Below are 27007 nucleotides of genomic sequence, written 5' to 3' on the forward strand. Positions count from 1 at the left end.
AGGATCTGACCTTGCAGCACAAAATGGCCATCACATACTCCTCCTCTTGACTTGCAGCAGTAGAGCCTGACCATAGAAGAAGGCACACCTCTCAGCTCTGCAGAGGGAGCAGCCACAGGGCTGCTCTTTCCTGGATGCTGTAGCTCTAACACCCCACACATACTCTTACTCCTGGGGCAAATGTAGACATTTTCAGACCTTGGACACTTGTGTGCATATTCTCACCTTCAGCTCACTCTGCAATAGCAGCATTTGGCCAAACTCTGCGCCAGGCAGTGAAAGGTGGATGACACTGCTGCTCAAGTGGCTGTTTTTTTAACCCTGGAGCTGTGGGTCGAATGGTTGTGCCCCACTTCTTTACATGTGTTTAGTCCTTTAGGAGGATATAAACAGTTCAGTCAGTGTTTTAAAAGTTTGTTTATTTCAATTAAAATATGCCCTGTAAGCACCTGTGAGAGCTGTAGCTCAAGAGGTTTGCAGCAGGTTTCTCTGATTCTGTAGATACTGCTGCTGACAGGGGTTTTCACAGTATCACAGTATGCTAGAGATTGGAAGGGACCTCAAAAGATCATCTAGTCCAATCTCCCTGCCGGAGCAGGAACACCTAGATAATGTTACACAGGAATGTGTCCAGGTGGGTTTTGAATGTCTCCAGGGAAGGAGACTCCACAACCTCCCTGGGCAGCCTGTTCCAGTGTTCCGTCACCCTCACTGAGAAGAAGTTTCTTCTCAAGTTTAAGTGGAACCTCTTGTGTTCCAGTTTGTACCCATTACCCCTTGTCCTATCATTGTTTGCCACTGAGTAGAGCCTGGCTCCATCCTTGTGACACTCCCCCTTTATATATACATATATATATATATATATATATATATACACTAATAAGGTCACCCCTCAGTCTCCTCTTCTCCAAACTATAGAGACCCAGCTCCCTTAGTCTTTCCTCATAAGGGAGATGCTCCACTCCCTTAATCATCTTTGTTGCCCTGCACTGGACTCTCTCCAGCAGGTCCCTGTCCTTCTTGAACTGAGGGGCCCAGAACTGGACACAATATTCCAGATGGGGTCTCACCAGGGCAGAGTAGAGGGGAAGGAGGACCTCTCTCGACCTACTAACCACCGCCCTTCTAATACACCCCAGGATGTCATTGGCCTTCTTGGCCACAAGGGCACAGTGTTGGCTCATGGTCACCCTGTTGTCCACTAGGACCCCCAGGTCCCTCTCCCCTACACTGCTCTAACAAGTCGTTCCCCAACCGACACTGGAACCTGGGGTTGTTCCTGCCCAGATGCAGGACTCTACACTTTCCCTTGTTATATTTCATCAAGTTATTCCCTGCCCAACTCTCCAGCCTGTCCAGGTCTCGCTGGATGGCAGCACAGCCTTCTGGCGTGTCAGCCACTCCTCCCAGCTTAGTGTCATCAGCAAACTTGCTGATGGTACACTCAATTCCCTCATCTAAATCGTTGATGAATATATTAAATAATACTGGTCCCAGTACTGACCCTTGAGGCACTCCACTAGATACAGGCCTCCAACTAGACTCCCCCCCATAGACTACAACTCTCTGGCTTCTCTCCTTCAGCCAGTTCACAGTCCACCTCACTACCTGATCATCCAGATGACACTTCCTCAATTTAGCTGTGAGGATGCTGTGGGAGACTGTGTCAAATGCTTTGCTGAAGTCAAGGTAGACCACATCCACCGCTCTGCCATCATCCATCCACCGTGTTATTTCCTCATAAAAGGCTAAGAGATTGGTCAAACATGATTTCCCCTTGGTGAAGCCATGTTGACTCCCCCTCATAACCCTCTTATCCTTGATATGCCTTAAGATGGCACCAAGGATAAGGTATGATATTGGGAACCTCTTAGTTATTTTGTCTTTTAAACTCTTAAAACCTCCATTAATAGGCTGGAAAAACTAACCTACCATCTTCAGTCAAACTGAAACAGGACAATTTTTGTGACAAAGGAATCTCTATGTTTCCTTCTTTGTTTCAAGAAAATTGCTTGTATTGAAGCCAAGTAAAACGACATCTGACTCACTTCTACCAAGTGGACTGTCAGATTAAATCAAAACTGTCACAAGCAGCATAACACCATGCTGGAAACTTGAAAACATAAATAGTCACTAAAATACATGCATGTAACTAAAATACTAGTGTGACATTCTTTTGAAATAAATACTCCAACATTGTAGTGTTTCTAATGTTTCTAGTGTAGCTAATTCATCTCCAGGAAAAAAAAAAAAGAAAGAAAAAGAAATTAAAACTTTTGCCCTGAATGCTCTTTCTTGTTCCATTAATGGTTGGTATCTTACTGATTTTTGTGTTCCTGTTCTGATAATACAGGCAGGAATAATAGGCAGTATATTGTGCCCCTGTTTGTGCTTTTAGGTAAATGTGATGATAATAGTTCCACATTGAGAGTCTGTGTTAAATGGAAATAGATTAATTGACTGACCAAGGACTACTCTACACTGACCTTGCCAAAACACACATTCAATCAGTGCTTATAGTAAACCACTTCTTAAATTATTTACCCCTTGGACCTGTGAGGCATCTGTTGCAAGTCTTGTAGTCAAAGCACCAGGGCTGTTCTTCCGGTCGTCAAACCAGCCAATGTCTTGCCCCAGCATAGACTGGAAACCAATTTTTCTTAGCCGTCTTGTAAGCAGCTCACCAGACTTGGCAAAGGTGTAACCCTGGGGTGCACAAGAATAAACACAGACATTGTACAGAAAGAGATACCCACAGAGTAAGGGATCAGAGACAAAATGTACCTGTATTGGACTGCTATTACCTGTAGAAACTGTGTGAAAAAGGAAACAATTCCAACAAAGACAAAGAGCAGGCAGGCACCATTGATCTGTGTCCTCTGTTCTTCTTCATCAAGAATGGAGAAGGTCTTGGGGGAAAAAAAAGTGGCATCATATTCAAAGTGTCATGTTTGGTGTTTGTGAAGTCTGTTAATGACTCACTATTGCCCACCCCAGAACCAAAGCCAGAATACAGAACCCTCCCTCACCCCTTGCAAAAGCCCTATTCCTTATTTTCCTAAGGTGAGCCTGGGTACCACATGTTTTTACTCCTGTTAAACAACAGGTTTATTGTACTTGGTGTCTGTACATACTTCTATTACTTGCTGCCCATCCCTAGTTGTAATTAACCATTCCCTCACTCTAAACAAGAGCCAGTGTGATAACCAGAGAATAGCAATGAAATAAAAGCACAGCGACAAAGCAAGAGTGCAGCAGCTCTCTTACCTCCTCTTTGATCTGTGCCAAACACAACTTTATTGGGTCATACAAAATGAAGTCTGTGTAAATAATTATAACATAGCTTGATTCTCCCAGCACAACACTAATGGATGCTGTAATTGCTATAGGTAGGCTTCAAGAGGAATCTATTGTCTTTACTGAAGGAGTGTGGATATAAGGAATTTGCTTACTACTGGGTACTTGAGAAAAAGCATTTATGCTTAAAGTACAGCCCCTTCACCCCATTCTGGTCCAGTCTCCATGGTACTTTGCTTTTATCTCTTGTTCTGAATACCTGCTCTACTTCAACAACTGCCAGTGCTACTGGCTGCTGCTGAAATAGTGGTCCAAATCTAAGTAGCCATTCTTTAGCAATTCCTTTTGGTCAGAGCAGTTGATATAGATGTCAGTTAGCCTACCTGAGGTTGTTAAACTTCTTCTGCTCCTTGCAGATACAAGCCACAGCTCATGTTTATACTTCTCCACTAACCTTTGGTTAATTCTAATTTGATTTCACAGGTAAAAATTTCTATAAATTGACTAATCTCTCAATCTGTTATCATAAGGTGTAATTATAAATAACCTATGTATTTGACTTTCACTTGTATCGAAACCAGCTTAAATTCTTTTAGGTAAGTATTTGACAGTAGAAAGAGAGGAAGGAATTTTCATTACAGCTGCAAAATAGAAACAAAAATAAACTTAGGTACTAGTCTTAAAAGGTCAACCCAAGTTATTTATGGTTCAAAGTGAGCTATGCATCAAAGTAGCACAGAGGTATGACAGCATGAAGTTGAGGAAAATAAATAGTTGTTCTCTAGTGAAAATTCCATTCCCAATTCAAGTACTTTAACTTTGTACTTTGGCAACAAAATAAATCCTGCAAAATCAAGAATGATGGTATCAAAAAGGGACAAGATCTGCTCCACTGCCATGCTGTCATACCAGTAGCAAGGCATGTTACTTTCTCAGACTAATCTTTGTTTAAACATAATCACCAGGTATGTTTTAATCTGTGATAATGAGAACAAAACTACTGATATATTTGTTCCAAAGGTACATTGCTGATCTGAACTGATCAGAAGAGTGATAGAATCAAACAACTGGGTTGGAAAAGACCTTTATGATCATCAAGTCTAACCATTACATATATCCAGTATTATCCAGTTCTTCATTCACTTTTGGTGACTAATTTCTGAGAACCTTCAAGGCAGACTTTGCTAAATTTATCTTTCCATTTCATAGCTGGGGTGATTTTTCCCCTCACTTCCCCAGCATACTGGTCCCACAGCACAAGCCCACGTGTCTGTCACATCATTGCAGATATTCAGACAGCTTGGTAAGCAGATGCATATTCCATCTGCCTGACTGCCTTGGCATCAGGCAGAAATGTTTTAAATTTATGAATAATGAAACACAGATGTTGCACTTTGCTCATGCTTGTTAGGTCTTGTTTTTTTTCTTGCAGCCTCTCTCCTTTGATGGACTGAGACCTTCAAGAGAAGGAATTCATCCTTGGCAATGAAGGCATTTAGCATTTTGCAGGAATATGTCCGCCCCAGAACTCCTAGTGTTTAGAAACTTTTTCTCAGAAGGAATCAAAGTAGATACATTGCATAATGCACATAGCAGTGTCTCACCTGCTTTCTAGTGAAAACCTCAGTTCCTGGCATGAGGTCTAGACACTCAGAAAGTGCTTGGAGGTTGCACAACTATGGCTAAAAGAGCAAGCACATTGGCCAGGAGCCACTAAGTTGATCAGCAAGGACTGGAAGGCCTTTTGTTCTGAGCCTCCATGGGTCTTAACTAGCAAACATCAAACTGTAAGTAAATGTGATTCAAAGTCCTGAGTAACTTCACATAGAGAAATATCTAAGCCAAAACACACACCCCCCCCCCCAAAAAATAAAGAAAAAAGACCAAACCAAACAGCAATAGCTTAATCTTTCTTTTGATAGACTGCTGGCACTGCTATCAGGAGCATTTTCTCAACCCTTTTCCCATTAGTAGCTCAGATGCTGGGGCATTCATTCGTTTGCTCTTTCTCACCTGAAAGGTTTTGGACCTCCAGTTTCTAGAAGAGTATCTGCCCTTTAGGTCATATTTTATTTGTGTGCATATGTACCTACTGTAACCTAAGCAAGTAACTGGTATTCACAGCACAAGTTTTATCCTATCTCAGGTGGGTACACAAACCACAAACCAAAAGTGCCATTCCCATTTTCTTCCCCCTGAATGTGTCATTACTTTGACTATAAGAAACAGTATCAATAGAGAAGTTTTCTCTATCCTCTTAATTCTTCAAATTTAGGACACTTTCCTAGGCATTAGTTAGAACAGCACTGAATTTCTCCAGGCAGCCTTCCATCTTCCCCACTGGTTTTTAAGGAAAAAATAATCATGGTTGAGCCCTTGAAAATTTTCAAGCAAGGCTGTGGATTTTGGTAGTAATACATTCTTTAGTGAATGCCAAGGTTTAAAGCATATTCCTGTTTCCCCCTTGTCTTCCAATCTTGTTAATACATGACTACTTTCTGCTGGCAGTTATGAACCCCATCACAATTATCTACCTCTCCCTGGTCACTCTGCAGGGGGTGAGCATCATTGAGCTGCCTGAAATATATGAACAAAATAGTGAAGTATTTTTTTGATCTGACCCAAAACTTTCCCAAATGCTTCGCAAAGTCTTTAGAATAATATTCTGCAGGTCAGAACCTCTGCATGTCTCTCTCTCCGCTATAACTGCATGTGGGGTACATCTTGTCTCACCGATGCTAATGAGCCTACCCCTTCAAAGAGCTCAAATGATAACATGATGACAATGATATAAATGTCTCTATTGAATAATTGTTTATAGGCAAGAAGTCTAACCCCATCTACTTGATGGGATATAAAGATTTGCCCCAAACATGTAAAGTTCTGCATCATACATTCACTCCCATCTATTTCGGAGCTAAAATACACCTTCAAATGTTAGCATAACTTACCCCAAGAATCTGACTGAATAACAAAGCATAGAGTGGACTGACTGCTCCATTCACAGCTGCTGCTAGAGATCCAAGTACCATGTATGGCCATTCAGAGGCATTGTATTTCAAAATTCTGGTAAATGGCACAGGCTTGACATCTTCCTCCACAACAGATTCCTAAAAAACAAGTTATATCTATGAAGCAAATGAATTCCCCCAGTGATGTTCTGTCTTTGAAAGTGGGATAATAGCTAGCCTAGTCTGTTAAATGGCCATCTAGTGCCCTAAGAGCTGCTCCAGATTTGTACTGGAAGGGACAATGATGGGTCTTGGCTGCTGTCTGAATCTCTTTTGTAGGGCTGGGGAGTCACAAGTCTTGAGTCACATAAAGAGAGTCACTTTTACTGTCCCTGGAGAAAAACAAAGAGATTCCTACCTTGGGCAGCTCTACTGAGTCTAACTTAAGAGGTTGATTACGACCAGTTTAAGACTTTCTGCCACTGAAACTCAGGCTGTTCCCTTTTGGCTGCCTTCAAATGAGATGTGATTTAATACCCAGTGCCAAAACTAAAACTTCTTCCTCACAAGAAGCTTTTTGTGTCAACTACTGGAATCTTAAGAAACATTATTTTAAAGTATTGTGGGTGAACATACTGATCAGACTCTACATCAAATTAATAGGTACGCTATAGAACTAAAACTAGGAAAATCTCAGAGCAATAGTTGGATTCAGGCTTTATACATGCTAATTACGCCTCCCTTCTGTGTAACATCCTCAGACCATATGCTGAATTCCTGTAATTAGGCCCAGTAAGAGCAGAATATTCATCATCAAATTATAACTTACCCTAACCCTGCAGCTTGCTTTGTGCAGAATTTTTGTAACACTCTGTGTGCTGAGCCCTGCTCATCTCCCTCAGTTCATATGGCTGGAAATGCTCAGACAAAACAGGCACCCTGAAGACCTATCTGCTGAAAAGGTGCAAGGGTGATTGGGTGGAAGCATCTTGTATTTTCTCTTTCTTTTGAGCTACTCCCAGAGGGAGAGCACTAAAGCCCCTTTATGTATCCACAGAATAGGCTTAGCAATAGCAAGACCAGTCCAGTGACTTCTAACTGCTGCTTTCTGCACTGAACAATCACAGCCATGCAAATTGGGGCAGGGAGCTTCATAAGCACTTTGGAAACCCACTATGTAATTCCTACATATTCTGCGTGATTTTAAGGCATGCTGTCTTTGTTTTCTATGCACAAGCACAGTATCAGTGAAAGGACTCTGAGTTAGGTTGCAGTGAGGGTGTCTCTTTATAAGTCTTCAGAAGATTTTGAGATGAAAGTGAATTTACTCTTTATTGAACAAGAAGCAGTGTTATTTGTATCACTGAGTGGCTATTACATTTCACAGAGTGAGCATTTTGCTCTTTGCCAGTTAATTCAGCTTTTATGAATATGTCTCTTCAATTTAATTTACAACATATACTAGTTTACCAACAGGTCATGCTCTGGTAGAAATGGGCCAGGGAGCATAACTGCCACCAAAATGCAGCCTAGGTTTTACAGAGGATAAGAATAGAAGCTGTGCTTTTGTCTAGGAAAAATCAATTCAATAAGATGCATCTGCCAACAACAACTATAACAGAGGCACAAATCTACAGGTTATCATTACCAAGTAATGTTGGGTTGAAAACTTAATAACAAGCTATAGACCTGACCTTTTTTGCTTGTCCATCATCTTCTCCATAAGAAGGTGTAAGATACATAGACTCTGCATGATCTCTTGCAATGGATAATGGAGGGTCAGGGACCACATTAGAGAGCTGAGATCTGGAGCGCTGCCGAAGTGAAGCTCTTTAAAGAGGACAGAAATGGGCTGTTATTCACAGCACAGTAACACAATACTTGCTTGCAAAGCTGGTCCAGTTTTCGTATCAACTAGATCAGAATTCATTGAAGCAAATCATAGGAATCCCACGGACTTTTTCTTTTTCTACATTCTCTCAACTTCTTGAGAAGAAAATATCCCACAATAGGGACAAATACTTTTGAAAGTCATGTTGCACCACCACCACTTAGACATTGTCTTTTATGAACCCTGCCCTGTGTATTTGCTAAGTCAAATCATGGTCTATCCTACTATATTTGCACAAACCCTTAAGACACCAAGTCAATTCAACATTATCACTATGAACTAATTCAGTCCAGCAAAACCCACCTCTACCCCTGACAAAAATAACCCTGTAATGTAGGAGACAAGCATTCATTTGCATATGCCTGTCATAGGCTTGCCTGAAAGAAATATTAAGTGTCTAGCTACAAAACAGTCTGGCTTGTAAAATGTGTTAACTTTCATCAAGTAGAAGCTATAATAAAATCATCCTTGTACATTGCATTGATTTCTCAAGTAATTGCATAGCAAGTCATTTTTCAAGTGACTGCACTGAAAGTGCATTAAGCAATACAAATATATGGGGCTTTATGGTAGCAATATTAAAAATGGAACATTAAAACAGGAGACCAGAACTGGAGGGAAGGTATTATGGATAGAAAGGGGAGAAAAATTTAGAGTCTTACTATTTATCTAAAGCCCTTCAATTTCTTTCCAAGTGAACTTCTGTCTTAGTAAAATGCTTGTAGCCTTTCCAGTTTCTTTTACACAACATAACAGAGAATTGATTCATTAGCACTATTGAGATTTTGGAATAGTAGGATGAAGTATAGAGCTGGAAACACTGAGATTTACAGTCATTTTTAAGACTCACCGCAAACTGGCCCGATAGCTTCCTCTGCTGAATGACTGCACTTTCTCAAGATTTGGCTCAACCACATTATTTCCTGCTGCTGTAAAGTATAGTAGATGTAACTCTTCAGTTTGTGTTAAAATTGAATACAACCTAAGTCCACTGTGCTCTGCCAGAAAGTGCAGTTACTCCAAGTCATAACTGGAATACTTTGTAGAAGGCAAGGAATGTAATACAACCTTGTTACTCAATCTACATGTACCACATATTTTATATTTCTGTTTGACATGATAAAGTTGACTGAATATTAACCTGAAGACCATCTCACTTGGATTGTGACTGCTAAAGGCTGTTTCCCTATTTTAGTACTGTAATTGCTCTCTTCTTTTAAGATAATAGTATCCAAGGCATGATGTTTCACAAAAATACAACAGACCATTGTATTAGATCCCCATTTCCAGAAGCCTCTAGTAAATCAAATAGGGTGGTTTCAGAATACTCTGTAATTTGCTTGCATTCCAAATGCAGCAGGGCTGAAATGGCAGCACTAAATGGAGCTATAAAATGATGGGTATTGCAAGTCAAGATTAATGTTTCTGGGCAGATCTATATTAGGAAGATCAGTGTGTATACAGTAAGAATACTTTGGTAAGGGCTATCAATGTATTACTTTAATGAATGCTGAAATTCAGCCAGAAAGGCAGAAATATAAATAAATATTCTGCATTCTGTGGTTTTTACATCATTTTAGAAAAGAAAACAAAATACTCACTTTCTGTTGTTTCTCTGTTAACTGCTGTGTCTCCACCTCTTTGCAAGGTCACCAACATGAAATAAACCCCTTTCCTCTTCAAGAGTTCTTCATGAGTTCCTCTCTCCACAGCCCTTCCATGCTCAAAGCCAACAATGACATCAGCAGCTTTGATGGCTGACAGGCGGTGAGCTATGGAAATGGCTGTGCGGCCAAGGCGAGCCTGATACGGAACAAGAACAGTCCCAGTCACAGGACAGCAAACACAAGTGCTTGGAACCCACACTATGCAATCTAAAGTCTGGTCAAACCAACAGGAGTCTCTCTAGTGGTTTCAGCTGACTGACTTGAACTCCATTCACAGCCCATAGATAAGCCCGTTTCTGAGCAAAGGGAGCTATGTCTGTTAATGCCCAAATAAAAGAAGAAATTACTTTTTCACTATTACTAAGGTTCTAGTTGTGCATATGAACCAGCTATTAAGAAAAGCTTCTCACTCCTTTGTTGCAATTCAGCAGCACCCTCTGCAGAGTGCATTAAAAATAATTTCTATCCTTTTAAGTCTGATTTATGCTATGGTACAGCAAACCTTATGAAGTGCTTCTTGGACAGTAGCTTCACTTTCATTATCAAGTGCTGACGTAGCCATATCCAGCAGCAGGATTTTGGGGTTTCTCACAAGAGCTCGAGCAATAGCTATCCTCTGTTTTTGACCTCCACTCATCTGACTTCCCCCCTCTCCAACATGAGTGTCAAATTGCTGCGTGAAAGGAAAAAAAAACCAAAAAGGTCTGTTAGGCTCCTGGTGAAGACATGGGTAAAATGTCTCTCTGATTTGTTCTAGGGGAAGACTTCAAAACATACTATCTTCGAAAGACAATAACATTGCGAGTGCACCAGATTCAAAGGAAAGCTGACAAAATAACTTCCTTCATAATAAAAAACATAATTTTGTCTGAATTAGAGTTGCAACTCCAAAACAAAAGTAGGTACTGATAAAAAGGTGAAATGTTTTGGTTTGGCTAGAAATTACTATATTAGCAAAGGGTGAAATGGAGAGAAAAAACCTGCCCACCCTCCATCAGATGATTCACCAGCAAACTTTCCACAGAGCTACACTTATGTCCTTTTTTCAGCTGGAATAGTTAATTTTCTTCATAGTAGCTACTATGGGGCTATGTTTTGGATTTGTACTGAAAACAGTGTTGATAATACAGGGAAGTTTTCTGAGCAGCGTTTCCACAGAGTCCAGGTCTTCCCTGCCTCTCACCCTACCCCCCAGCAAGCAGGCTGGTGGTGCACAAGAAACTGGAAGAGGACACAGCTGGGACAGCTGACCTCAACTGACCCAAGGCATATACCATACCATATGGCATCATGCTCAGCATATAAAGCTGTGAGAGGAAGAAGGAAAGAGGGCACATTCAAAGTGATGGCGTTTGTCTTCCCAAGTAACCATTAAGCGTAATGGAGCCCTGCTTTCCTGCAGTTAGCTGAACACCTGCCTGACCATGGGAAGGAGTGAATGAATCACTTGTTTTGCTTTGCTGGCACATGTGGCTTTTACTTTACCTGGAGAAGAGAAGGCTGCGTGGAGACCTCATAGCAGCCTTCCAGCATCTGAAGGGGGCCTATAGGGATGATGGGGAGGGACTCTTCATTAGGCACTGTAGTGATAGGACAAGGGGTAATGGGTCAAAACTTAAACAAGGGAAGTTCAGGTTAGATATAAGGAAGAAGTTCTTTACTGCTAGGCTGGTGAGGCACTGGTATGGGTTGCCCAAGGAAGCTGTGAATGCTCTATCCCTGGAGGTGTTCAAGGCCAGGTTGGACAGAGCCTTGGGTGACATGGTTTAGTGTGAGGTGTCCCTGCCCATGGCAGGGAGGTTGGAACTGGATGATCTTAAGGTCTTCTCCAACCCTATCCTATGATTTTATTAAACTGTTTACCTCAGCCCCCAGTTTTCTCATTTTTACTATTCTCCCATATCTCACTGCGGGAGTGAGCAAATGCATGGAACTTAGTTGTTGGCTGGGGTTATACAATAACAACTTCTTTCCTGATGGTCTGTGAGTCATGATTACTGCGTCTGTGATTCATGACATCATACTCTGACGGCACTGGGTTCAGGTAGAGGACTAAGCAAACACAAAAGCCTAGCATCTTGTGAGCCAGGATAATTATATTCACCTAGAGTCAAATCTTGTTTATTCCTCCATTTCCAGGAAATAAACAGAGGTCTTTACACAGTCTGTCTATGATTAGTTTCCTGGAAGCCTGGAAATGTATATATGGAGGTTTAAAAGTACCTACACACATTAGTTAATGGTACTTGAATCCTGCCAATCTGGTTCACTGCTGTAACACATCCTTTTGTAAAGATAATTGGCAAAATAACATTCTAGAAAAGTAAACAGCCCAGTACTATCAAATGTGGAAGGAACTGGAGGACAGGGAACCTTTATCTAACTTACAGAACTTGTAAAAGGAGATGAGGTTGTGAGGATCAGTACAGACTGCTCAAAACCGTATGTTGGCTAGTGAGAGAGTCTGGGCTCTAAATTGCTTTTGGCCTGAGCAGAAACAGATCTCCATAGAATGAAAAATATGTATTTTAAAATCATGCTATGATTATTACCATGATATTGAATGTTGTACATATGATTCCCTGAGGAACTAATTTTTTTTTTTTTTTTTTTAATTTGGTGAGGTACATGCAGTAAGACCTAATTAATCAAAGGAAGGTTGCTGCCTACTATCTATATTGATCTTCTGTCCTGAGAACAAATGGCTGCATGGAAGGAACAGAAGGATTTTATATTTTTTCATCAAATTCTGTCAAATACGCTTACAAAACACAGCATACCTGTGGCAAGTCCATGATGAAATTGTAAGCATTGGCCTGTTTGGCTGCTTTGATTATGTCTTCCATGGTAGCATCATCCTGACCATATCGAATGTTCTCTGCAATTGTGGTGGCAAACAGCACTGGCTCTTGTTCAACAATACCAATCTGTGAGCGTAGCCACTGGATATTGAGGGAACGAATGTCATGGCCATCCAGGGTAATCTACAGAAGCCGAATAAAACAGGGACAAAAAAAAAAAAAAAAAGAAAAAATGTCAGGGACATTATCCCCACCAGATCAGAGACAGACACAAGGAAATGAAGGGCCTGTACGGCCCTTCCACAATGTTTCCATGACCAGTATAAAAACCAGCTTTCATACAGACAAGAATGCAGTGCAATGGCAGTAATATAGGCTAGTTCTTGGGCCTAGGAGTGGTGCTCTTTGATTTCATTACCCAATAACTCTTTTTACTTGGCCTCAGAAATAAAACCAGGTGGAAAGTAACATCAAAATTATGATTATATCTTTACAATAAATTGGTCCTTTGTCTTTTATACATTCAAATATAAGTCACCATGTATGTGATTTGTGTCAACTAGTAAAACATAAATGGCATGAAAGCGTTTATGGATGTAATTCATATTCTTGGCCATTCCGTTACTAAATGTTAATTGCTTATACTAAAGCAATATTAGGGGATAATGATTAAATGTTCAATACTGGGTTTGTGTTTTCCAGAATGGAAAATTATTTGTTACTCCAGAATGATCATCTGTATAGTTTTTACTCAGATTTAGTACTGAATTTTTATTTATTCCTAACAGTTTTTCTCTTTCATGTCATTATTTTTAGAAGACTGTTCATCATTCCCTAGAAATGCACAAGAGGAATTTCATTCATTAAAAAAAAAAAAAGAAAAGAAAAATTTAGGAGTCTTCCTTCCACCCTTGTAGAATAAACCATGTCATTCATTCAAGTTCCTAAGACTAGAGAAACACATTCTAGTCTGATACACTCACCATGCCATCAGTGGCGTCATAGAAACGCTGGATGAGCTGTATTGTTGTACTTTTTCCAGCTCCACTAGCTCCAACAAAAGCTGTCGTCTGCCCTGCTTTAATAACCATATTAAGGTTATCCAAAATCTGGGAAAAAAAAAAAAGGAAAAAGAAACAGACTCAATCCATTCCAATTCTCTCACGGTCATATAATCAAGTGGGTATATTCTGTCTCTTAAAATGGAGATTCAAAGCATTTTAATATAACTCAGAAAAATATTATGAAGAAAAAGGAAAAAGAAAGCCAAATATTTTTACATTGTTTGATGAGCTTATAAATGCAAAGCCCTGTTTTGTGTGTTAGGCAGGCAGATTTTGACCTTTGTTCCTGTTCTCCATCATTAAGAACTAGTCAAGTTAATATCATTGCAGAACTTGGCAAAAAATCCACTTTAAAGAACGCTGTACATGTATTATAAGTGCCTGTTAAAGGACAAATATTAAGAATGTAACAGTGAAATTATGTAGAAAATTCTGATACTTCATATACTTCTGTCTTCAGAAGCAATAGCACTCATTTGCTTGCCTGGTAATATGCTTTTCCAAGGAGAATTTGCCAATTCAAACACAGTAGTAGGGAAATAATGGGGTTTACAGCCAATGCTCCTGTATCTTTTCCTAGTACTTTAATGGATCACATGTTGCATCCCCAGGAATGGAAGATATAAAACCTCGTTTCACCCTTCATATTATTACATCGTGTCCTATTCTAGCAAATATCGATACAAGTGCATAATTGATTGTCAGAGAAGCTCTATGCAGGTCAATTTGAATGAAATTACTATGAGTTTATGTTCAGCAGCAAGGAATATATATGGCAATGAATATGTCAGAATGGTAAAATAAGCACAATGGTAAATAGAAGAACCCTTTAATGGAAAGATTATTTCGTCTACCTTTAAACAGAGGAGCTGGGCTTCTGGGAAACAAATTCTACTGAAAATCTGAACTGCTGAACTGGGATATTTTGTTTACAGTAATTGTGTGCACAGGAGGGATGATGAATAATTACCTTTACGTCTGGTCTGGAGGGATAATGGAACGTTACATTATGAAATTCAATTTCACCCCGTACTTTATCCAGCTTGTAGCCATCTTCTGACATGCAGTCAATGGCAGGCTCCTAGGATAGAAATTGTTGTGTTATTTATTTGTTGTTAAACAGACAGCACTGCTGCAGTAGAAAAATACTCCCAATACCATACAAAGCCATGGCACATCTGTTTTAACAGCAGCTGACTGCACTGGGCAACAGCAGGATCTGCCCCAGGGCTAGCAGGCAATGGACATAAAATTGAAGGCCAAAGTGATGGGGGAGTTTGCACTGGTGGGTAATGTGGGAAGAAGAATGCACCCTTGTTATCAGCTACTAATAAAAAGAAAAATGACTGATACAGCTGAACAGCCCTCTATCATTTTAAGCTTATTGCAGTTACCAGAGTCAGACACTCAGCTAGTTTTTGCTGGAACAAAACAGTTGAGTGAGGCATTTTGACTAAAGTTAATTTAACTGGCTCCTCAGGAATAAAATGTCACTACTTTGCTCATACACACATTCTCCTATGGCACTGAACAACCAGTTCACTGCTGAAAATCTGCATGCTTCACCACTTTGCATTTGAAACAGCCATCCTTGCACATGCAATCGTAAGAGCTGGAATCCTGATTTGATGTTTTCCCATTAGTGCTTTGGCTCTCATCAAGGCTAGGCCTTGATTATGGCAGACTGCTAGACATGAGCAGAGAACCAAGAGAAATTTGAGGATTCCCAAAGAAATTAAATTTTCTGAGGATAGATTTTGGAAGCACAAAATACAGAGAATGAGCTAAAACTACAGCAACATCAATATTTAATAACTGAAACATGCATGATTTTTTTATGTAGCCTAGCAGATTGAAGGGAATTTTAATACGAGAAATGTTCTAAGATGCTAAGAACAGCTAGAAGACTGGTTAATCTTTAGGAATATATCTTACTTAAATTCGTATACTATGAAGAAAAGTTTCACTGATTCTGCAAATGAGAATCTCAGCACAGTGTAGTACTGAGTGTAGTGCCAGAAAAAAAACCTGTATCAGGGCAGAGATGTGCTTTTACTGTCTAATCACAAATCTACAAATGCAGTAAGCAGATGGATCTACTTTTGTCACCCTTTCTCTAGACAGATAAAATCTCGCTTTAGTTTGCCTTTTTTACGTTAAGGTTATCTGACTCAGCATTATCTTGAATTTTGTGATTAATTCTAACTGTTGCAACTCTTTATGCTTTTTAATTTTTTCCCTAAAACCTGCTTCCCTTATTAATCTCTTTTTATCTTGGAGCTTAAACTCATGAAGTACATTTGTAAGGCATGTGTTAACGTTATTACAGAACACTGACAGGTTACTAAAAAGCTCATTAGGGTTATCACAGCCCCTCTAGCCTTCTTTATATATCCTTATGTGCTCTGTAAAAGACAAGCAGCGTTTTAATGTGTTTACAGAGCCTTTAGCACAATAAAGCTTGTCAATGACCAGAGATACTACATACTGCTAAGAAATGAATGGTATTTTGCCAACCACTAAATTTATATGGATACAGAAAGGAATCATCAATAAATACCAGTGGTTCTCAGACTTTCTCATACAACCTTATTTCAAATATCTGTCTGGATAAAATTGTAATTAACATTTATGGCTGCTTCGTGACCAGTGCCTGTGCTCCTTTGATCCCATTTTAAACCTGGAAAGAGGGAAATATAACCCCCGTTTTCAAGAAGGGGAAAAGAGATGAGCCAGGGAATTATAGACCAGTCAGTCTCACCTCTGTGCCTGGCAAAATCTTGGAGCAGATTCTCCTGGAAGGCATGCTAAGGCACATAAAAAGCAACAAGGGGCTTGGTGACAGCCACCATGGCTTCACTAAGGGGAAATCCTGCCTGACCAATTTGGTGGCCTATGATGGGGCTACAGAACTGATGGACAGGGGTAGAGCAGTTGATGTCATCTACCTGGACTTGTGCAAAGCATTTGACACTGTCCCACACGACATCCTTGTCTCTACATTGGAGAGACATCAATTTGATGGGTGGACCACTCGGTGGATAAAGAACTGGCTGGATGGCTGCACAAAGAGTTGTGGTCAATGGCTCAATGTCCAGCTGGAGACCAGTAACAAGTGGTGTCCCTCAGGGATCGGTGTTGGAACCAGTCTTGTTCAACATCTTTGTCGCTGACATGGACAGTGGGATTGAGTGCGCCCTCAGCAAGTTTGTCGATGACACCAAGCTGTGTGGTTCGGTTGATACGCTGGAGGGAAGGAATGCCATCCAGAGGGACCTTGACACCCTTGTGAAGGTGGGCTGATGCCAGCCTCATGAAGTTTAACCATGACACGTGTAAGGTCCTAGACCTGGCTCGGAGCAATCCCAGGCACAGCTACAGGTTGGGCAGAGAAGAGATTCAGAGCAGCCCTGCAGAGAAGGACCTGGGGGTGCTGGTCGATGAGAAAATGAATTTGAGCTGGCTTCAGTGTGAGCTCACAGCCCAGAAAGCCAACTGTATCCTGGGCCGCATCAAAAGGAACGTGACCAGCAGGTCGAAGGAGGTGATCCTGCCCCTCTGCTCTTGTGAGACCTCACCTAGAGTACTGTGTGCAGTTCTGGTGTCCTCAACATAAAAAGGACATGGAACTGTTGGAAGAAATCCAGAGAAAGGCCACCTCCCGTATGAGGATAGGCTGAGAAAGTTGGGGCTGTTCAGCCTGGAGAAGAGAAGGCTGCGTGGAGACCTCATAGCAGCCTTCCAGTATCTGAAGGGGGCCTATAGGGATGCTGGGGAGGGACTCTTCATTAGGCACTGTAGTGACAGGACAAGGGGTAATGGGTTAAAACTTAAACAGGGGAAGTTTAGATTGGATATAAGGAGGAAGTTCTTTCCTGTTAGGGTGGTGAGGCACCGAAAGAGGTTGCCCAGGGAGGTTGTGAATGCTTCATCCCTGGCAGTGTTCAAGACCAGGTTAGACAAAGCCTTGGGTGATATGATTTAGTGTGAGGCGTCCCTGCCCATGGCAGGGGGGTGGAACTAGATGATCTTAAGGTCCTTTCCAACCCTAACTATTCTATGATTCTAACTTTTGGAGAGGTGACAGAGACCACCTTTGCTGCTAATGCCAGTAGAGTTACATCTTTTGATGCCATCTAGAGACTGGGAGTTAGATGCTTGCTGCAAGTTTGGCTGCAAGGTGGCTATCACTGCCTGCCTGTACACTTCCCATGGGACAGCACTGATCAGTAATTGTATATAAGGCGAGATGGGAGTAAGGAACTGTAATACCTGAAGTAAAACTTCATTATTGAGAAACAGGCCACTTACCTAAGAAATCTGTTCAACACCCTCTCTGAGCCCATGTGCATGCTGCTAGACCTTTCTATCGCACAGTCAATTTTTCTTTAACTGCACTCATTTTTCCTCATTTACACAGTACATAAAAATACTACTGCTTGAGGCTTATTTAATTATTTTTTCTACTACAAAGTGACACGTTTTAGAAATGCATTACTTACTTTATCTATTGTTTCAAAAATGTTTACTGCAGCCCCACGGCCAGTGGCGAAGGCTTCCAGACAGGGAGATGCCTGACCAAGATTTAAAGCTCCTACTAAAACTCCAAAGAAAACCTGAAGAAGTGGAAAAAGAAATTAACAAAATATGACATCAAATTTTTATTACAGTTTAGAGCTTAGAGAGGCAAATCAAACTAAATGGCTTAATGGCTTCTTGTGCATCAGCTTAGCTGCACTGATTCACTATATGAGCATAATTAGCCCACAAGAAAGCAAACAAATGCATCTTAGAATGGATTTTCACTCTTTCACAACTTTGCTTCCAGGCTGAAGTAAATCAACTTATCTCATATTTGCTCTGTCTGAAAAATGTGTGCACCGAAATATTTACTGAACTGCCACTGATGTATTTTTAAGCCACCTCAATTTGATTGGGTGTCTGTGGCTTGAAGCAAGGGCTGGAACTGATCATCAGTGGCAAGTAGATTATTTTGGGCATGTCTTTTACCAATAAGCAGATGGGAAGCTACAACAATTCAAAAAATAATTAAGCCTAAACCACTGTATTACAGCCTTTGTTGGAGGCTGTTCTGGGCAAAGCAATCACAAAATGACTGAATTTTCAGTCCTTGCAGAAGTCAGGAAGAAGGTCAGCAAAACCTTCACCTTAAACTTCCTTTGGCCTGTTTGGGATGCTGGTTGGCAGAATTCCTTGGAAACATTACTGAAGGACAAAGGGGGCCAGGAAGGCTGGACACTCTTCAACAATGAAATCCTTAAGGCACAGGAGCAGGCAGTCCCTATGTGCCGAGAATCAAACTAGCAGGGAAGAGACCAGCCTGGGTGAACAGGGAGATATTGCTTGAACTCAGGGAAAAAAAGAGAATTTACCACCTTTGGAAGAAGGGGTTGTCACCCCATGAAAAGTACAAGGATGCTGTTCTGTTATGTAGAAAGAAAGGTGAAGGCACAGATGGCCGCTGCCATAAAAGAGACTAAATCCTACTTTTACAAATATTTTATGTATATACAAATACATATATTTGGTCTCAGCTAGCCTTTTGAATACAACACAAATAGTAGTCAGGATAAATGGGCAAAGTGTATAAGGAAATGCTACTGTTAAGAAAGAATGGAAAGTACACAGGACTCAGTTCTCCTTTGCACCATGGTGATATTTACTGGGAATAATCCCATGGCTAAAGTGGAAGAAGCTACTGTACACATATTGTGTACTACAAACATCTACACTGTGATGTATAGATCATGCTGTAAGCTCACACTCAGCTTTACTACAAACTAATTTTCTTGTATGAAAGAGCTCCACAAGCAAGTAGGTTATATGCACATCAATCAATCACGAACATTAGAGAGCAGGTTCTGTATGTCTGATAGAAGAAGGGAGGAGCAATGTTTAGTGTATCGCAGTTCAGTATGGCTGATCATGTTATGAAAAACATGACGGTTTTTCAGAAACCAAGAAAAGTGTATTTAAATGTTTTTTATCTACAAATCCTCCCTTCCTCCCCCCTGCCGGACTAGGAGTGTATGGTAGAAAACATGAAGCAGAAGAAAAATGACTGGAAACTGAAAGAGGAGTGGAAGCATAAGGGAGAGTCTCTCCATTGACTGCTCAAATTTTTCAGCTACAGGGTAGCTCCCCACTATTTGCCACTTGTCATTTGGAAGCACTGAACTATAGTTATCATGGGTAAGGCAAGAAAATTGCTCACTTTATTTTTCACTGCACTAACTTCTATCAACTACTGATGTCACGAGCAGTTGCAAATGATTTCCAGTAAGGAACATCCTCCTTGAACAGAATGACTCAATTTTACAATGTTCTCAGAGTAATTTACCAAGCTCCATTTAGCACTTTTAGAAGCTTTGCACTGCATGCTGCTGGTGCTTGGGAGCTCTCTTGGTGTGCAACAGGCAGAGAAGGAGCAGGAAGAGCTGTTTCATCGGAACACCCAGGACTTATCAAGGTTCGGGAAAAATTTACTCTGTGTCTGCACTGGAGCTTGCCATTTGGGCAGTCCTGGCTTAAAGCAAATTACCGAAATATCAGCAGATGCTGGTTTTATTGCATTTAGGTCATCAGTGTCTAAAGCATCAACTGTGCACAAGTGGATGCATGAATGCTGTAGAGGTTAGTATATTTTTTGTATACACTGCAGGAGCCACAGCCCTGTGTGTTTTAATCAGCATAGATGTTTACATGTTCTTTGTCATCTATAGAGCTGGGTGGGCAATTAGCAACAGAAAATGGTGATTCAAAGGAGCAGAAGCTGTTCATAAAATAGGGGTTAGATGTGATAAAACTTTCTTTGATTAGTCTTCTCTTCGCTGCAATGGGGTTTTTCATCATAAAGGTTAAGGTCTTCAGAGAAGCCAATATCCCAGAAGCCACATGCTTACCCACAGAATGGTAAAGCTAATTTAAGGGTTTTGTTCACTGTGTAGAAGGCTCTCAAACAAAAGCATTATGATCACTGCAGTAGGCAGCATTTCAAATCTTTAAAATAAACATTCATTAGGTTTGCTTTTTTTAATCTCACCCAATTGTTTCAGATACTTTCATACATATACTGAATAAAAACCACACAGAGTGTTAACATTGAGCCACTAGATACTAGAACACTACAAAATGTATCCCAGAATGCATGTTTCAAGAAACAGTCCAGAAAAGCTGCATCAAGCTAAAATGGGTACCTGCAGAAGAGTGCCAGGTGAATACTCTTCTTCTTCAAGGACAAGTTTAGAGCCATACCAAAAGGCTAATGAGTAACTCAGAAAAATTATAAGCCACATGTAACCAGTGAATAATCCCATTATTATCCCTTTTCGAATTCCCCAGTGCTGAGCAAACACCAGATTCTTATCGTATCTGAAGAAAAAAATTAAAGAGGATGAAATTAATTTGATTGAAAATTCAAAATCAGCAAAGACCAACAAAATGAGTCCTCTCTGATGGCTGGCTAGGCTACAGTTAACAGAGGGTGTACATAAGGCTTGTACCTCTTACTCTGAAGTGAGAGACCACTGGTGAAGCCAGAAATGCTCCCAGATTATGAAATCCTTGTATGAACTAGTGCAATAGGCACACAAAAAGCCACTCTCACTACAGATACCTCACCACGGGGTTCGAGGTTTTAGCAGAGTGACACAGGATTCAAGAATATTGCCAATGCTTCAGAGCATGTCCTACAGTCATGTTATGTTTTAAATGAATTTAAAAAAAAATACACAGTTTAACATCATCAGATCATTATGTCTTGCTGGAATTAATTCTCTTCCTTAGCTTGAAAATACCCAGAGTTTTCAGATGTGGTGCTGCAAAAGTGATATATCACACAACATTTAGGGGAAAACTTTACAGTACATTCCTAGAAGAGTGAATGACTCGAAGATAGTATTGCTGATGCTGTATTTCACTGATTGACTGAATTATGAAACTGGTTGTGCATACAGTGTTATTTGAAACCTAAATTCCTGTAACATGAATACAATGCTGAAAATTAACAGTCATTATTGTACAACTTAGAGATTAACTGAACAACTCTGAAGATTTACCGTGTTAGGTTGCTACAGGAAGAAGAAATCAGAGACTTTACGATTTATCCAAACAAACCTTTCAACTTCTCTCTTCTCCCCGCCAAAAGCAGCCACTGTTCTGATGGATGACAGCACTTCATCAGCCACAGCTCCAGCTTTTGCATAAGCCTTTAATTCTCGGCCTGTTAGTCTTGCCACAGCCTACAAAAGCATAAGAAATACTGGTTACACCTGAACTGTAGGCACAGGCAAGAACAATGGTAAGCAGTACTGGCTGTAACACTGTGCTGTTTGCTCTGCTTGAGGTCACCTCCTCCACTTCAAGCAGGCTTTTATTAGGCATGCTGCATACTAGAAGACTTCTGTCTTCTTGTTTAGGGTGTATACCTCTGTAATGGATGAGAACCTAGTGGGAGTTGATTCCCTCTCATGACTGAGAGCTATAACAAAGGATGTTGTTTGCCACAGTGTATTCAGCAGAGTATATATGTTTGTGTTCATCATGACCGTTTGTCAGAAAGATGCAGGAAAACATGTGTGCACATGTTCTATGACCTTCATACTTGGCCACACTGGGGCGCCTGGCTAACACTCTCAGAGTGGACCGCAGTGAGATCATGAGAAACTGCACAGTCCCATAAATAACCTATTAGAGATCTGGCATAAAACCAGTTGTTTTGATAAGGGTATAAAAGTGGGACCCTCTTGTGGCCATGAGAGTAGCCTCACCTATGGGTGGACGCACCGCATAGAAATGTTCCCAATTACTTGGGACTCCTGGCATTGGCTGCAGTGGGGTTTCCCAGCTGGAAGCGTGGGCCTGGATTATGATTCAGTGGTAATGTATTTCTTCTTAATTAATCTCTATTCTCTCTATACAGTAATGATCTAATGCATCGGTAACTTTCTTTGGCACTTTACTAATATACCTTTATCTCTGATTCGCCTTATTGTACTTATTCACTATATATAGAGAGAGATTTACTTAATTCACATCAGTGTGCTTGCTTTTAGTGTGCTTATTGGCTTTAGTGTGCTTATTCAATAAACTCTGCATATTATGCACCTAGCGTGTTGTCACTTTGTGGTGTCCCCTGTCTGTCAGCAGAACAACCTCTGTAGCATATGTTCTGCAGAACAGTTATCCTCTTGGCCAACAACTCTGCTCCAGGTAGCTAGAAAGAGCATCTGGCAACAAATGCTTTCCCTTCTTCCCTCCCTCTCTGCTCCTAATTTGGCTTACGAAGACTGCAGACTGTGAATTTGTGCATGGTGGGAGGAAGAGGAGCTTAAGTAGCAAGAGCAGACCTTCAGCCACTGTGACAGAGCCCAGCTTCAGGAATAAGAGGTAATGGTAGTGGTGGGGGAAGGTGGAAACAGGTGTTGTCCACCACTGTGCTTTGTTTCTTGGTCTGACAGCGTACAGGTCCCTACAGAGAGTGCTGGATGCCAAAAACTTACTTAAGCTCAAAAAAAACTCGAATTAGTGGAACGACATGTAGTCATGTACAGTTCTACGCAAAAATACTACATTAGCCTGGGAATGACGTATCACTAGAAAATGTAAAGTGACATTTGCTTTCTCTCTTCAAATACCCTATCCCAGTCATCTATTAGCCACTTTTGGAGACAGAAAATCAGGCTAGATTGGTCTTGCATCTGTTTTCTTTACTGTAAAAAGCAAAGACTTGGGCTGGAAAGGCTCATAAGGGGGAAACAACAGCTGGTATGTGAAAGGAAAGAGATGGGGACAGAGAAATAATGGAAAGGGGGACAATGTGCTCAGAAAGAAACTGCAAATGAAGGAAAGAGACATTTGAGGGTTTATTTAATTTCCTGCCAGGATTCTGCTCTCCCCCTTCACACTGACTCATTATTCATGTCATCAAATAGCAGCCAGCACAAGGTGCTAAAGGAAAGCAGGAAGATGAGAAATTAGTCAGTTACATTACAGGTTTGGTAGCAAAATGTTCCTGACATAGAAGTGACATAGCCAAAGGGCTGAACTCAACAAAAAACAGAGTGTGAGAGAGTGCAGAGGAGAAGCAGGAACTGCCCAGCCCTTATGGATGTGGAAGAATAGGTGAGAGGACAGAGGACCCTGCTGTTTCCCTCTTCACTGTCTTTCCTCTGCACAGTGACAGGAACTTTATAGGGAATGGGTGGCAGAGCATAACAAGAACAACAGGGAAAGGATGCAGCAGCTGCCTGGAGCAGGGACAGGTCGAGGGAAGCCTGAGAGGTTGTTTTCATCTATTTTATAGCTCTGAAACTTGATCATCTCTAAAAGCCACTAACTACACAGAGAAATCAAGCTCAGTGTCTAATAACCTTCTAAAACAGGTGTGTAGTAAAAGAAGGTGTAGGCCAGGTTCTGATCTCAGCAACTGTAATATCCATCCACAGGATGCAAAAGAAGGTATGCTTACATTCCCATCTTAGAAGCAGGAGATATTATTATAGGAATCAGAATAAGCAAAGTGGGAGGGGGTTTTGGCAGACAGTGGTAAGGTGCTGCTACCCCCTTCCCATGCCGCCTGGGTGCTCCTGTGACTGTAATCTGCCCCTCTTGACTTTAAAAGGGTGTAACAGCCTTCTCTTCCACCAGTCCTCCTAGATCTAAGGCATGACCTTCCCCTCTCATCATACCTCAACACAAACTTTTCACAATCCACTTACCAAGCCATAGACAGCTGCTCCAACCCCAAGCAGAGGGCTGACTGCGATGATAACCAAGGTCAGTTTCCAGCCACTGACAAATCCCAGTAGGAATCCACACACAAAGGTGGTTAAGCGCTGGATAAAGATTGCTACTTGGTCAGCAATAGCCTCATTGATTTTGTTAACATCACTGAAAAAAAAAACAAAAAAAAACAAAAAAAAAAAAGCCCACAAGGTTGGTGAATATATCTTTTGCTTGTGTTGCAGGTCTTGGACACATTTGAGTTAGTCGCTTTCCCTTGAAGAGGGTCTTTTGTCACCTATATTCTTTCCAACATATCTCTTCCAAAGACCCTGAGCTACAGAGAGAAAACCTGGTGCTTTTGCAAAGGCAGAAGGATTTTATGTACAGAATACAGCAGAGAAGATACTGTGTTTTCGCAGGTAAAGTTGTCCTGCCAGCAGACTCATTCACTAGCTGGTTTTTACTACTGTGTCCCAGTTGATTCAAAGGAGGGGGCAGACACATCCCAACTGGATGCAGCTACCTGACAGTGGAAAACAATAATCTGATATGGCATTCCTCCCATCATGAGGCACTGAGAATGTACTGTACTGCCCCTGCTAACAGGGTGGGAAAGGCAGGAGGGCTGTAACTCCCTTCTAGTTCCACTTTCCACCACCTCATGGTTCCTGTCTGCACTCTATCAGGTAGTTTGTACTTTAAATGAGAGCAAGAGTAGGAAAACTGAGGAGGGCTACTTTATCACTGGAGGCAATGGGAAAACATGACAACTCTATCCTAAGGGGGACAGTAGAGCAGCGGTCAACATCATTTGACCTCTAGGCAGCTGCAGAGTTCATCTGTTCTCTCTTACACATTGCCAACACAGAAAAAACGTCTTAAAGCAAAAGCCATTACACTTCTGCCACTCCTGGCTACTACCTCAGCTTTGAGGTTAGAAGAACTGGGAACTCCTGAAATAAATAGGAGCAAATGGTGTTGAGGTTTAAAGTGTAAAATTGTGAGTTCATTGATATATAAAGTGAAATTAGAGTCCTCTATTGAAAAAATGTAAGAGTGTTCAGTTGAAAAAACATATTTATATTTCTTCTGGTAAATGGTGAGAGGTTTTTTTCAGCCAGGAAGCTTTTTTCTAGGCACAGAACAATGCTGTTCAAAACACCAGGGAGCAAAGTGTTATTTATTAAATATGTGCTCAGTTCTTATTTTATGCCAGAGAAATTCTTTACAGTGACTTACAATTGGTGTTTATTCTTCATAAAAAGAACACCACAGAAAGTCATAGATACAGTGAGTAAAGGCATATAAATTCCCCTTCAACTACAGAAAAATCTACAAATGTGACTACTATTATGCAGGCACAATTGAGAACAGGGAGCCATCTAGAGTCAGCATATTCACCTGGCAGCTAACTTCAGTGCATAAACAGGAACCACTAAGAAAAGGAGCAAACCTTAAATTCCACTTTTCTCAGGGCTAAATGTTTACCCAGGATAAGAAGGTCTCTCCATTTACCTTGAGTCCATTTCTAAAGGCAGGTTTTTGTGCCTTCTTTAGAAGAAGATTAAGCAAGGCTCTTTAAATATATATATATTTTATATATATATAACCAAAACATTATGGGTACTCTTCGATTTTGTTGGCTATAATGTTTTGGTTTTTTTTCCTTTCTGGGAAGTGAGAGAGGATTCAAATCCACATCTCCATGTCTCCAGGCTCAGGGGACTGTGTGCTGGCAGCCAAATTATAGGTCACTCTGAAAGGACTGGGCATAGGAGGAGGAGGGAAGGATAGGACAAGCTGGCAAAAATAAACCAGTTCAAAATCCAACAAAAACCACATTTACTGATAGTCAAGGCACAAAAGGGAAATAATTGTGGCTTAACAGTTATGGTACTTGGTTCAAAGATGGGGAATATAATCAGCCTGGTTCCTGCTCGCAGGAACATAGCTATATTTTATATTAGGAGGTGTTTGTCAAATGCCTAGTTATTGGCACGCCGTTGTGTTTGGAAGGAAGTGCAAAATGTTCTCTGTAGCATATGCTTTTTCTAGATTACTTACTCAGAAATTCGGGTGTTCAGCTCTCCCACAGATGTACAGTCAAACCAGCCTATATCCATTCGCATTACTTTCCTGAAATAAGCTTTCCTGATTTTCTGTATCTGACGAGCTGCAGCCATCACCCACAAGCAGATCTGGGAAGAACATAATGTGGCTGATAAATTCTGTAAAACATCTTTGTGCTCCAACAAATGCACAAAAAGCAATCTGGCTAAAACTGGAAAGAGCAATTTGGCTATTCATAAAACTACTATTCAGGTAAAATACATTCTAGCTACTCAGACATGGCAGTTGTTTTATGCTTCTGGTCTTTAAAGACTCCAAGAATTTTATAAAGCCTCTGGATCAAGCATTTGCCTCAGTTCTGATCGACTGAGAGGAGATGCAAGTTAAATTGTGTTGTTACATGAATGCCATACAGACAAAAATGTTTCCATCTACAGCTATAAGTAATAGAGAGATGGCAGCCATTCTGCTTCAGCAAAACTCTGGGACAGTTTTCAGGAGGGAGAATGGCAAGTGATAT

At 40.8% G+C, this 27007-nt stretch overlaps 2 protein-coding genes across 7 annotated transcripts in view; one reads left to right on the forward strand and one right to left on the reverse strand.

Moving 5' to 3' along the window:
- Positions 1 to 5150, forward strand: part of G6PC2 (glucose-6-phosphatase catalytic subunit 2) — a 31877-nt gene extending 26727 nt beyond the window's left edge. Inside the window, exon 6 of the mRNA XM_061452761.1 lies at positions 4730 to 5150. Within this exon, the coding sequence (XP_061308745.1) occupies positions 4730 to 4786 (57 nt within the window). The 3' untranslated portion in view covers positions 4787 to 5150. The remainder of the gene's footprint in view (positions 1 to 4729) is intronic.
- Positions 1 to 27007, reverse strand: part of ABCB11 (ATP binding cassette subfamily B member 11) — a 51916-nt gene that overhangs the window by 11381 nt on the left and 13528 nt on the right. For 4 of the 6 annotated variants that reach the window (XM_061452542.1, XM_061452551.1, XM_061452560.1 and 1 more), the window contains 15 exons: positions 26482 to 26615; positions 24411 to 24582; positions 21808 to 21932; positions 20889 to 21063; positions 18174 to 18287; positions 14642 to 14752; positions 13591 to 13716; positions 12587 to 12790; positions 10309 to 10479; positions 9741 to 9942; positions 8990 to 9068; positions 7943 to 8078; positions 6249 to 6407; positions 2805 to 2909; positions 2545 to 2706 (listed from right to left, as the gene is read on the reverse strand). In XM_061452542.1, coding sequence (XP_061308526.1) covers positions 2545 to 2706; positions 2805 to 2909; positions 6249 to 6407; positions 7943 to 8078; positions 8990 to 9068; positions 9741 to 9942; positions 10309 to 10479; positions 12587 to 12790; positions 13591 to 13716; positions 14642 to 14752; positions 18174 to 18287; positions 20889 to 21063; positions 21808 to 21932; positions 24411 to 24582; positions 26482 to 26615 — 2175 coding nt within the window. Of the gene's footprint in view, positions 1 to 2544; positions 2707 to 2804; positions 2910 to 6248; positions 6408 to 7077; positions 7200 to 7942; positions 8079 to 8989; positions 9069 to 9740; positions 9943 to 10308; positions 10480 to 12586; positions 12791 to 13590; positions 13717 to 14641; positions 14753 to 18173; positions 18288 to 20888; positions 21064 to 21807; positions 21933 to 24410; positions 24583 to 26481; positions 26616 to 27007 lie in introns of those variants that run through there. The other 2 variants (XR_009743185.1, XM_061452582.1) reach the window with 2 other exon arrangements.

Source organism: Pezoporus flaviventris, unplaced genomic scaffold (genome assembly GCF_033815535.1).
Source record: "Pezoporus flaviventris isolate CSIRO_AGI_PZ_B2104156 unplaced genomic scaffold, CSIRO_AGI_Pfla_v1 ptg000001l, whole genome shotgun sequence".
NCBI classification, from domain to species: domain Eukaryota; kingdom Metazoa; phylum Chordata; class Aves; order Psittaciformes; family Psittacidae; genus Pezoporus; species Pezoporus flaviventris.